Source organism: Drosophila subpulchrella, chromosome 2L (genome assembly GCF_014743375.2).
Source record: "Drosophila subpulchrella strain 33 F10 #4 breed RU33 chromosome 2L, RU_Dsub_v1.1 Primary Assembly, whole genome shotgun sequence".
Taxonomy (NCBI): Eukaryota; Metazoa; Arthropoda; class Insecta; order Diptera; family Drosophilidae; genus Drosophila; species Drosophila subpulchrella.
Window position 1 is genome coordinate 20,937,244 of NC_050610.1, and position 12,970 is coordinate 20,950,213.

The window sequence follows — 12,970 nt, forward strand, 5'->3', positions numbered from 1 at the left end:
TGCAGTATTTTCGGGCAACGCGGACGCGGTCACACTGCAACTCGCAACAAAAAAATAAAGGCTTTTCTTTTGCTTTAAAATAGGGATTTACGCCTGTAAAAGCGCAGTTTCGCGGCCAGAAATATGAGCTCTCGACGCCTCGAAGTGCCGTGCAAACAGAGTGCTTGAACTTGGGCCAAATGCCCAGCGTTTTCAGTGCCTATTGTGCGGTTTAGCCAGTGTAGTATACAGCTAAACAGCCCACGAACATTTTCACCCGTTCTCGGGACGCATGAAAAATGGCGGCGTCCTCAGCTGCTGCGGCGACCACGAATTCAATCCCGATTCCCATTCCCATTCCGGCGGAGGCGATATCCGAGGAGTGCAAGGACGACGACGTCCTCACCTCCACGCTGCACACGTGCGCCAACGATCCCGATTTCGCCGTCATTTGCGCCTTCCTGCAGAAGTTCGCCAAGGATTTGGGCCTCAATTTGCCGAATTTCAAGCATTTGCAGGAGTGGTTGACAAACAACAACGAAGGTGAGTGTGTGTGTGTGTTTGGCGAGAGAGGGAGAGCCACAGAGAGAGAGTGGGGAAATGGAGGCACATATTTTTTAAATTAAGTTATGCCAGGTTGAATTGTTGAAAACCCAGGAATTAGTGTTTTTAAATTGGTCTTCTGCGGAGGGTAACCCATTCTCTTTTAGTTTCACTTCGAGAGAGAGCGCTCGTTTTACTTTGTGGTGGTAAAATGAGTGTAAGAGAGAATGCAATCACACAGAGAGAGAGAGAGAGAGAGAGAGTGCATCTTAGTTTGTTTTCTTCTCCATCAACAAAAACAAATCGAGAGAGAAATTAACATATCGTATTAGTATCTCTTGTTTTGGAAGGATCCTCTATAAGTCTAGCAGTAATTTTGGATTATTTTGGAATTTAGTTTGTTTTTTTTTTCTCTTCCTAGGGCTTAAGCTTTAATTAACTTTTCCTTCTCATAATAATATGACACTATGATAACTTGACAATTTCGTTAAAAAAATTGTAATTCCTAATTTAATTTAAATATTATTACATTAAAAAAAAAAAAAAACAATTTCTATGAATATTTCTAAAAGTGGTTGTTTGTTTAACATTAAAAAATTTTAATCATGGTTTAGGTTTCGAGTTAGGAGTTGATTCTTCATTTTTTTTTTAAGAACAAAGTATTAAAATAGTTTAAAATAGTTTGTTTTCTTCATCAATCATCATCATCAACAAAAAAAAATCGAGAGAGAAATTAACATATCGAATTAGAATCTCTTGTTTTGGAAGGATCCTCTATAAGTCTAGCAGTAATTTTGGAATATTTTGGAATTTAGTTTGTTTTTATTTTTCTCTTCCTAAGGCTAAAGCTTTAATTAACTTTTCTATCTCATAATAATATGACACTATGATAATTTAACAATTTAATTTAATTCTTAATTTAATTTAAATATTTTTAAATTTAAAAAAAAAATTTCTATGAATATTTTTAAAAGTGGTTGTTTATTTAACAGTAAATAGATTTTAATCACTAAATTCTTTGAGTTCGTATATTTAAAGATTCGAGTTAGGAGTTGAATATACTATTTTTAAAAAATTTAATGGATTTCGTAATCATTGTAGGACATAATATTTATATTATAATAGTAAAAAAATTCCATTAAATAATTGGTACCCAAAATTTCCTCTCATCCTATTTCCCCTATAAAAAAAAACCATAAAATGAGTTCCCAATAACTAATAATAACCTATCATTGCAGTTCCCGAACTGAAGGACTTGCACATTAAGCTGCTGCGGAAAACCCGTAAGACGGTCCACGAGAAGAGCTGGGAATCGGCCCTCAGCAAGTTCTGCTTCGGTTATTCTGTGCAAGATGCCTGGGAAATCGAGCGATTTGGTTACAAGAACTCCAGCTTGAAAGTCAAGCTTAGAATATTTAGGGTAAGGTACAAATGGTGACTATGATTAATTATTAATCAACCAACATTTATGCTTACAGGAACTTCTCGAGAGTCAGTTCGAGCGCAATGTTAAATTCCGAAGCCACGTCCTTACTTTAAATGCGAACACCCTGCGCTCGGAGCCGATTGGGCGCGATCGGTTGGGTCACGCCTACTGGCTGACCCAGGATGCGGACTGCAATCTGCGTGTCTATCAAGAGCATCTGGACGAGGAGATCTGGCAGGTGGTGGCCACGAACCGCGAAGAGTTCGTCAACCTCATTGCCAGGCTGCGGGGCAATGAGGTAGTGTTGCCCTCGAAGGACATTGGCGAGGCCGATGAGGACACCAGCAGCAGCAACAGTTGTCCCGCCAAGCCACCGCCTCCGGAGGAAAGGGAAGAAGAGGATGAGGAGGAAGAGGGAGGGGAAGACGAAGAGGAACCCGTGAAAACGGTGCCCAATCTGAAGATTAAACTCCGCTCGCCCGAGCAAGAGGAGCCAAAGTCCAAAAGGGTCAAGGTGTGTATGCAAGAAATCAATCAATCAAGCATTCCATACAAGTATCAATTTTTGCCACTCTTTCAGCCACTGCTCATCAGCCAAACCAAGCTTGGGGGCAATGGTTCCCCAGCCCCAGCTAAAAAGCGTTCCATCGAGGACGTGGACAGCAGCCCCACAGCTTCCCAGGAAGAACAGCAGAAGAAGCACCGGCCCACACTGCTGGATACCAAGCGCATTAAGAAGCCGAGTCGCTACGAGAGCACCAAGGACGAAAACGAAGGAGAGTCCGGTGAGGAAGAAGGTGAGGAGGAGGAAGAAGATGATGAGGAGGATTCTGAACTGGACGAGGGCGAGGAGGAGGAGGACATCGACAGTGCGGCGGCGGATATCGAGGAAGATGACGACGAAGATGAAGTTGGGGAGCCCATCGAGGATCCAACGATAGAGGTGCGGGGCGAAGGATCTGGACGCGACAATGAGGCCATGCCCCATAATCTTATGGGCGACTATCTTGGCAGCTTCGACTACGAGGACGACCTGGAGCTCAGTGAAGCCATTGCCGATCCGGTGCTCAGTGTGATGGGCGAAGGTTGGGGGTCTGATTGTCTTGTGGGCAATGGCAAAACCGAAGCTCCCACGGAGGAGACAACTGCCGAGTCATCAGAGCCAAAGGCCACCTTCTTCTTTGGCGAGCCGGGATGCCTTAAGCTGAGTCCCATGAAGCAAACACCAAAGCCGGAGACGAAGCGCAGCATTTTCGACAGCTTGAGCGAGGAGAAAACGAACGGAGAGACCGAAAACTGCAGGGAGAGCACCCCGCCACGAAATGGCAGCGAGCTCAAAGATACTTCACCAGATGGTGATGAAGCTACTGCATCTGCAGCTGCAACCGAAGAGACTAACAGAAGCCAAGAAGCTGAAAAAATTACAATCTCACAAGAACAAATCAAAGAGGAAGAATACGAGCCAGTGGCTAAACAGGAATTGCAGGAATATAAAATAAAAGTGATCGAAACGAATGAAAAAATCTCCAAAGGACAGGATAAAACTGTAGGAGTAGAAGTTGAAGAAACAAATCAGAAAGGAGAAGTTTCAGTTACACAAAACCACTCAGATGAAGGTGAACCATCCTCATTTAAGAAGAAGGATCTGGGTGAAGCTATAGAAAAAGAAGGTGATGCAAAGGATCGTGTGAAAGAAGCTATTACCAAGGAAAACGGTCCTGTTAAAATAGAAAATGAAGTATCCCAAAAGGATCACAATAATTCTAATAATGCAGTTGGTGCATGCAATGACAAAGTTTCAAGAGAAACTACACCTGAGGGTACACCTACACCTAATCAAAACGAAACGAGAACAAAAATTGAACCGGAAACGGTAACAAATACTAAGGAAACAACGTCAAGCCCAACCACAAGCGAAATGGAAATTCAATCTGCCCAAGACACTAATAAATCTAATTCTTCAATCGATGATGTCAGTTTTCTGAAGGAGAATAAGAGTATTCCAGAGGAGGATACAAAAAGCTTTGAAAATGCGCCAGAAACGCTTCCGTCTGACAATTCCTCCGATCCACCTAAAAATCGGTTAGGATCTAGTAGCGATGCAATCACAATCTGTAACGAGACCATTAAAGTAAATAGCTCCTCCCCAGCAGAAGATAAATTTAAGGAACAAGTACAAAAGGAAATGCAAGGTACTTCCATAAACCCGAAACCCGATGAAATTGAAAAACCGATGGACAGTGCTGGGAAGCACAAGCCAGATGCAGAGCCACACCTAGCCAGGGAGAAAATTTCAGTACCTAAGCCCTCTACACTATTAAATCGAAAGAGACGTCTTAATGACTCTCAGCCCGCTCTCAGGAATTCCACCTCCGAAAGCGAAGTGCAGGAGGAGGAGCCCCAGGAAGATGATCCTACCGCAGATGATTTAGATGTGGGCGGCAAGCGCATTAAGATGCGACCGAAGATCACAAATGTGGAGGCCAGGCGTAAGGTAGAGGCGCAAAAGACGCACATCGAGGAAACTACTTCGTCCAGCGGCGAGGAGGATGCGCGTAGCCGGCGCAAGATTATAGTTCCTCAGACTAAGCAAAAACCCACTTTGGAGGAAATTATTGAAAAGAAGCTAAAGAAAACGGCTGAGAGGGACTTGCCCGAGAAGGACGACCAGGAGAAGATGCCTGAAAAGATCGCAGAGAAGACTCTGCAACCACCACAGCCAGTTAGAGAAGCTACACCTCCTACCAGCTCCTTTAGTCCCCCAAAGAAATCGCCGATTACCAAGCCGCTAAAGAAAAATCTCCTAACTCAACTGCGGCAGGAGGAGAGTGAGGAGGAAGCCATCCCCAGAAAACGAACGAACAGTGAGACCATCGTGCCTGCCGTTCCTGCAGTTCCCAATGCTACCCTTGGTCACCTGGAGGAACGCCATCGCAAGCGCCGTAGCAGCGAAGATGCCAAGGAGTCCTTTTCCAAGGAATCCTCGCCCAGCGAACCACCTCCCTCCGCCGAGAAACTAAAGCGCAATAACGAGCAAGACATCGAAGAGGAGTTTGAGGATCCACTTGCATCGCCAGTCAGGGATTCTCCGCCTCCTGTTAAGGAGCCATCTCCTCCACCGGAGGGATCAGCTCGTCGTTCTGGTCGCCGAGGTGGTGCTGCTGTCGTTCACTCCGAGCTACCTCAGCCAAAAAGGACGCGTGGTGGAGCCAGGGATAAAGCCCAGTCAGAGGTAAAAGCGGAGGTGAAGCCGGAGTCCGAAGATGAGGAAGAAGAAACTTCTAATGTGTCAGCCAAATTAAAATCGGAGGTCAAAGAGGATCCGGTCAAGGAAACACCAGCAAAAGAGAAGTCTTCAGAGAAGGAAGACATTAAGGAGGAACCCAAAGAGGAGCCCAAAGAGAAGCCAAAGGTGGGCCGGGGACGTGGACCGCGAAAAAAGCGTGAGGTGGATACCACCAATATCATCGAGGCCAACGACTCGGAGACTCCAGTCCGTCAATCTCGGCGTATTGCCCAGCAGAAGATCAAAGAGGAGGCGGAGCGACGGAAGCAAGAGGAGGTGGCCCTACGGAGCATGAAGCAGGAGCTTAAGAAAAAGAAGAAGGCCGAGAAGGAGGCAGATCCCACAGTGCTGGAGCCCTCGGGCGAGGAATCCGAGTCGGAGGCCAGCGAGGCGGAAGAGGAGGCGCGCAGTAAAAAGAAAAAGAAGTTCCCCGGCAAGGATGGGGCCTGGTCCTCCGATTCAGAAGAGCAACCGGAGAGTGAGGAAGAGGAGGAGGAACCTCCGCACTATGAAACGGATCCCGGTTCGCCGCTCTTCCGTTCCGACCACGAATTCTCGCCAGAGTCCGAGCTTGAAGATGAATCCCAGGCGGTGCCTATGAAGCGGGCGCGCACAGTACGGAAGGAGAACGCTGATGATCAGGAAGAGGTAAGGATTTTATTTTGGTTAAAAAAAAAGAAGCAAATTGAAATAACATCTTTAACAGGAGGATGCAGAGGAAGCGTGCCAAAAGTGCGGGAAGTCTGACCATCCCGAGTGGATTCTGCTTTGCGACACGCCCGCCTGCAACAAGGGCTACCACTGCTCCTGCCTCTCGCCAGTGCTCTTCTACATTCCCGAGGGCGACTGGCATTGTCCTCCCTGTCAGCAGGAGCAGCTCATAACCGCCTTGGAGCGCCAACTGCAACAGTTCGACACACTGGTGGCCCAGAAACAACAGGAACGTATCTTGGCCGAAGAGCAGGCTGAGCTAGCACGGCAGGCGGCCACACTGGCGGCGGAGGACGAAAACTTAAAGAGGGAGAAGGATGAGGACGAAGACGAAGATGAGAAGGATGATGAGGTTGTCAGCAAGGCGGAAAAGGTAAAGAGGCGTCGCGGCGATGGACGCAGTAACAGGCGCGCTGCCAAGCGGGGCACCAGACGACGCCGTGGCAACGAGTCCAACTCCAGCAATGGCAAATCCGGAGGCAGTGGCTCTGGATCCGGCTCTGGATCTGGTTCCGGCTCAAGCAGCGACAACAGCAGCAGCTTCTCGGACTCGGACGACGAACCCATATACAAGTTGCGCAAGCGTCGGCAGATCAACGTGAGCTATCGTCTCAACGAGTATGACGATCTAATCAACTCGGCCTTGAAGAAGGAGATGGACGAGGTAGCGGGTGCTGGGAATCTGGGTCGCGGCAAGGACATATCCACCATTATTGAGGCGGACAAGGATAAGGCACGGCGAGATGATGAGCCTGCCGAGGGAGAGGTGGATGAGAAGAAAACCGATGAGAAGGCGGAGGAGAAGGTTAAATCCAGCGGCAGTAGTCAGTCGTCGTCTGAGGACGAGGTACCCCTCAAGCGCAACAACAAGTTCAAGCAACCTCCTGCCAAGAAGAAGCCTCGCAAGTTAACCACTTTAGATGTGAGCAGCGAGGAAGATCATGGCAGCGATGAGGATTTCAAGACGTCCAGTTACTCGGACGAGGATACCTCACAGTCCGGATCCGGGGACTCTGACTCCAGTTTGGAGGTGTACAGGCGACCGGGTCGAGGAAAAAAGCAGAGGAAGGCTGCCAGGAGAGCGGCGCGTGAGAGGCGCAAGGATCGAAAGTTTGTGGTCGAAGGGAGTGACGAAAGTGAAGAGGAGGATCAAAAGCGGCGCACTACAAAGTCCAAGAAAAAGAAGAAGGAGGATTCGGACTACACGGAAACCGAAACCGAAGATGACGACGATAATGAGTTGTCCGAAAACGTGGACAGTGCCGATTTGTGCGACGACACCACTTCCGAGAGTGAGGATGGCGCCTGGAATCCTTCGTCTAAGAAGAAAAAGGCGGCGGCCGCTAAAAAGTCAAGTTCGGCTGTTGGCATCGCCAGGAAGTCACCCAAGCTGAAGAAGCCAGCCACACAGCCTGCGAAGAAAGTCAAGCGACTGGAGTACTCCGACGACGACATCAGCGAAAGCGATCTTGGCGAGGAGGAGGATGAGGACGACGAGGATGGCGAGGGTGCCCCCTTATCGGGCAAGGGATCTGGCAAGCAGCCCCGTTCCCAGCCTCTGAAATCGAGTGCATCTGCATCGCAGGCAGGCAAAGGAAAGGGAAAAGGCAAGGCCAAAAAGAAAAAGCCGGCGTCCTCCGAGGATGAGGATGGCGCAGCTTCCGACGATCGCACTCGCACCCGTGGACGACGATACGCCTACATCGAGGATGGTAAGTACTTAATTGGATATCTTTTATCATCTACTTATAATTACTTACTTTTAATCCAGACGACGACAGCTCTGACGGCGGCATCAAACCCGGCGTCCATAGGCCAGACACGCCACCTGAGGAGCGACAAAAGTTCATCCAGCGACAGGAGGAAATCAAGCGTATGCTGGCAGAGAAGAATGCAGAAGGCGCCAAACTGGCGGCTACACCACGTCTCACACCCATTAAGGCGGGCGCCACTGTGCCGGAGAAACGCACACCGGGCAAGTCAGCTGGCGGGGATTCTCTCTCCACGGTGCCGCTCTCAGTGATTCGGCAGGCCAAGGTGCTGGACATCGATTACCTGCAACGCAAGGGAGAAACAATTGGCGATCTGGACGACGTGGATGAGTCGGAGCTGGATGACGCTGAGCTGCCCGACGACTTGCCGGAGGACATGGAAGACGCCATTGCTCGAATGGTTGAGGAGGAAGAGCAGTTTAGCGCGGCGGTGGCCGCCCGCGAGTTACCTGGAGCAGAGGAAGTTCTGCGTACTACACCCTCCAAGTCCAAGCAATCCAGCAAGGCAACGCCCGAGACGACGCCAGCTTCGAATCCCACTCCCGTACACAGTGCATCTGGTTTGCAGGAGCCACACCGAAAGCGTCTTCCCATGCCCACCATGCATCCGCCGCTTTTGCGCCATCCGTTCCCCGGCCATGGTCATCCTTCCGCGTCCCTGCTGCCTCCACACCCTCCTCACGGAATGCATCCAATGCTACAGCGCCATCTGTCGCAGACTGTTCCCCCACCACAGGCCATGCATCTGCTGCAGAACGCCCTCTCCGCTCCTCTTGGTCAGCCGCTGGGCTGTGGCAACTATCCTACCGGCCCCGGATCTGCCCAGCACATGCCTCTGGTAATGTCCATGCCATCGGCCGCGGCGGCGGCGGCAGCTGCTCATCTTATGCAATCGTCGGCCGCATCGGCTGCAGTACGTCCACCCGAGACAGGAGCGGGAAACTCGGCGCCTGATTCCAAGCCAAGAGGCAGACGGAAAAAGGTGACACCACTCAGGGATCAGTTGCAGAAGCAGCAAACGGCGGCGGCTGTTACGGCGGCCACATCCTCAACAACTCCGGGACCAGGTCCTCCGGAGAAGGTCAAGGGACAGCCACTCTTCAAGCCGCACGAGGATGCTGCCGCCAGCCCGCCCAATCCGCAAGCCTCTGTGATCACCCGGATGCCGGCGCACCTGCCTCCGCCCCATGGACGAAATCACGGACCGCCCGGTGGCATGTATCCCAGCAGCGCGGAACTGGCTCGATTCTACAGCCAAGTGGCTAGCCAGCAACCGAGCCCTGGGTCTCGTTCCCCCTCATCGCCGTCTGGACCGCCTAGACATCTCTTGCGACCGCAGATGCCGCCTGGTTTACCTCCAGCCCACGCATCCCTGCGACCCACCTATGGACCGCCGCCGCCACTGCGGGGATCGGTGCCACCCACATCCACGGCAAGCGGCGGTGCGTCCAATTCAAGGCCGCCTTACCTACACGGAGCCGAGCATCACGGTGGACCTCCTGGCCCACCCTTGGGAGGAGTCTTCGGCTCCGGACCGCCACCAGCTAGGCATGCATCGTCTCATCTGAACCACTACAGGTGAGCTGGAAACGAAAACATTTGTATTTGTCAAATCGATTTAACAACTTATTTTTCCACAGAGCACCCCCAATTTATGGCAATCCCAACTACTCGCCTCGTATCGGCGGACCTCCAGGTCCTGGTGGTATGCGCCCTGGATCTGTTGACTATGCGGCCGGAGCACGTAAGCATCTTAGTAAAATAGTTTTATTGGTCGGCAGCGTCTTATTAAGCGGGTAAAGGGAATAGTTCAGCTATTCCGTATCCTCGCTTAATGGGAAGTAGCCTACTGCTGCATTTACAAATGTTTAGAAATATGTACTCATTAATTTTATATGTTACAGGTGGATATTCCCCATATGGCTACTATCCGCCGCCTCCACCGCTGACCACTCCTGCCCATGCGGCGCCAAGTTCGGTGATTGTAAGTGCTCCGCCTGCGGTGACGCCAACGAATCACTCGGTAACCACTCTGACGCACGGAAAGACCCTACCTCCAGCACCTGCGACCCCGACGGCTGGTCCACCAACCGCCGCAGCACCTCCACCAGCAATACCCAGCGAAGCCGGTAGCCACAAGCCATCAGTGACCTCTGTGATAACCAGCAAAAAGCTGACCACCCTGGAGGCGTACCCCATTAGGAAATCCCCGATAGCTGCAGTGGGTGAGGTTACGATTCCGGCGGAATCCACAAGCTCACCGGCTGCCATCGCCGAGGATGACTCGGGATCGGCCCATGACACCAGAGCGCCGCCATCCGCAGCGGGAGCACCTGCCGTGGGCGAGTTTAGTGGTTTGGTTAGCTACTTCAGTTCGCAACAGGATGATTATGACACATAACAAACGCCGCCGGGCGCATAAAAGAATTTGTATATATCGATTTTTAGAGTTACAAATTAAATTACATAATAGAAGTAGCAACCCTGGCAATAATTTATCCTTAAAAGCTTTGTGTTTAATTCGTACTTCAGCAAAAGAAACCTGATCCAAATTCTCTTAAAAGTTGTCCAAAGATACTTTTTATGCCGCGTTTGGCAATAACTTGATGTTTTACTGAAATGTATTACAAAACTTTGAATTTGTATGTTCGTTTGATTTGTACTTTCACTCTCAGCAGCTTTCTTTTTAATTAACTTAGTTCCCTTGTTTGTGCTCTTACTGTTAGGCTGACATCAAGCATCAACTACTTTTAGTATTCTGTACATTTTTTGAACTCTAACAAAATATGCGTAAGTTATTATGACACATACCATTAATATTATATGAACATAAAAGAAACTAATGATCATAAATAAATATAGTCAATAAATATAAACTTAATACAATGCAAAAGCTTGTCTGCGTAGACCTGTACACAAATTATAGTTTGAGTTAATTAAATAATTAAGCAATTGAAACGATAATGCAGTGCATAATTCAAAAATTAAACCATTATAATATAACGCAAATGGTATACTAAAATCAAAGATGGACAAGAACCTAATGTTCATAATAAAACTATTTATCATTAGTTGCAACCATTATAAAACATCGTTTTAAATGTAATGAAGAGTTATTTCATAATGAAAGAACGTGTTCCGGAATGCATTCATCTCCGACTGGGTAGGCATACATCTTTAAATATATACAAATATTATGAATCAGCTTCCATCTGCCTGACAGTTTTTAGGCGATTACTCTCATAGTTACAGAGCTACGATGACGAAATGTTCACGATTTTAAGGTTAAAACAAAAGGTCAGCCTTGTAAATATTTTCATAGCATAAAGCTGCCCAAAGAAACCTAAAGAATATATATTTTTGTTTATAATTTCTTTTATATATTTTGTGTTCAACAGGGAATTCTTCAAGAGGTATAAAATCGCTTTTGATCCAAAACGCTTATACCCAGTAATTTAATCAGTACTTTAATATGTTAAAGCGAGCTGCCCAAAAGAACTTGCCGGAATTAAGGAGTTTCTATTTTATTTTATTTTTTTATATTTTGGGAACCGCTCCCGCTCCATGTACATTCGTCCATCAGCAGCGCCAAGATGGCGCTTTCACACAATCCTTAGTTGAAGACACGCTCCACCGACGCTTAATCCTGATACATCTTATACTGGATATGTTATAGTGGGGAATACAATGGTATTACAAGCTTATGTACTTGAAAACGCCGTCAATTTCGATGTGGCAGCGACTCATGGGGAGCAGGGCAAGATGAAGTAGAGGATCTGGCCCTGTGTGACATCGTTTCGGGATGAGACATCGTTTTCGATGGAGAAGTCGACGATGAGGTCGCCGCGGCACGAGCCGCGACTGATGGAGCAGTCCCAGGCGACGTGGTCCTCGTTCTTCGGGACAAGCCACACCCGATCTTCCGCCGGGAGGGGTGCGACTTACGCTACACAGCCCTGATCTCACTGAAGCAGGCGTGGTGTGGTACCCTCCTGGAGTTGCCGACGCTCTTGGGCGAGCTCCTGCACCTAAGCACCCAGGGTGAGGTGATCAGCCCGGACTCCACGCACCGCTTCCCGGGTCAGGGACTGTCCCGTCCGATAAACGGCTCGTGCCGCGGCGACCTCATCGTCGACTTCCTCATCGACTTTCCGAAAACGATGTCACATAAGGCCAGATCCCCGCTCTAATTCCTCTTGCCCTGGACCCCATAAGCTTGTAACCGCGTCTTATGGGGAGCAGGGCAAGATGAAGCACAGCGAGGATATGGCCTTCTCTGACATCGTGTCGGGAATTCGATGAAGAAGACGACGATTAAGCCGCCGCGCACGAGCCGTTTGGGGCAGTCCCAGACCCGGGAAGCGGAGCGACGAGTCCGGACTGATCACCTCAGCATGGGTGGAGAGATGCAGCGGCTCATCCAAGAGCGTCGCCACTTCCAGGGAAGTATCATACCGCGCCTGCTTCAGCGCGTGTAGCGTAAACCACACCACTTCCGGCGGAAGATCGGGTGAGGCCTGGCGCACGGTTGGGCACCACGTCGCCCTCCTTTGGGAAGATGATCCTGGTGCCCCCTTCCAGCTCGGACGGATCTCGACGTTCAGCGGCTTCTCCCGTTGAATCACACGGCCGATTGATGAAAAATGCTCAGTTACACCCTATGGTTATTTCCTCCAGAGCCACAAAAAGATCATAGTCTTTCGCCGGAGTCCTTGATCCTGGTCCAACCGCCGTCGTCGTTGTCGGAGATCTCGGAGCCCATGGTTCTAATGGATTTCTAATTAATGGTCTCAGAAAAAAAAAAATTTTTTTAATTACCTTGAATGGCACAAATTGGTTAAACTGAAATGTCTACGGTGTCTATGACTATAGCTTGTCAAAAGGACTTACTTCGATTTATTTTCGACTTAAGACAAGCACATTATACCCTCTGCACACAGCCGCTCATAATTGCAACAGCAATTCTTGTTAACATTGAGAATCGCTGAAGCGAACAGCTGATCGACAATGGCAAACACAAGGGGGTTTTCGCATCAACGACTGAATTTCCCTGGCGGGATTTTTCCGTCCATAAGAAATGTACGTGTAGGAAAGAGACGGAAAAAGGGCGCTACAACTCGCTGCAGCGGAAAATGGGACCGCACACCCAAATCGATTCAGTATTCATTTATTCAGTATTTTTTTTACGAACTTACGTGATTTTTGTACTTTGCGGTTTAGAATTTCTTCAGAAGGAAATGCATTGGAACTGAA

The 12,970-nt window shown here is 48.9% G+C and overlaps 1 protein-coding gene across 1 annotated transcript; it reads left to right on the forward strand.

Annotated features, from left to right (window-relative positions):
• The first annotated feature begins 18 nt into the window (after positions 1-18).
• Positions 19-10,598, forward strand: LOC119545945 (remodeling and spacing factor 1). The gene is made up of 8 exons (XM_037851894.1): positions 19-522; positions 1,761-1,942; positions 2,001-2,462; positions 2,529-5,882; positions 5,941-7,657; positions 7,717-9,295; positions 9,358-9,461; positions 9,622-10,598. The coding sequence occupies exons 1-8, from the start codon at positions 279-281 to the stop codon at positions 10,116-10,118; spliced, it is 8,139 nt and encodes a 2,712-aa protein (XP_037707822.1). The 5' UTR covers positions 19-278; the 3' UTR covers positions 10,119-10,598.
• Positions 10,599-12,970: the final 2,372 nt, after the last annotated feature.

Coding starts and splice junctions, on each gene's coding strand:
- LOC119545945 (XM_037851894.1), top strand. CDS start 279: ATGGCGGCGTCCTCAGCTGCTGCGGCGACCACGAATTCAATCCCGATT. Junction 9,296..9,357: donor TCTCATCTGAACCACTACAG/GTGAGCTGGAAA, acceptor ATTTTTCCACAG/AGCACCCCCAATTTATGGCA. Junction 9,462..9,621: donor TGACTATGCGGCCGGAGCAC/GTAAGCATCTTA, acceptor TATATGTTACAG/GTGGATATTCCCCATATGGC.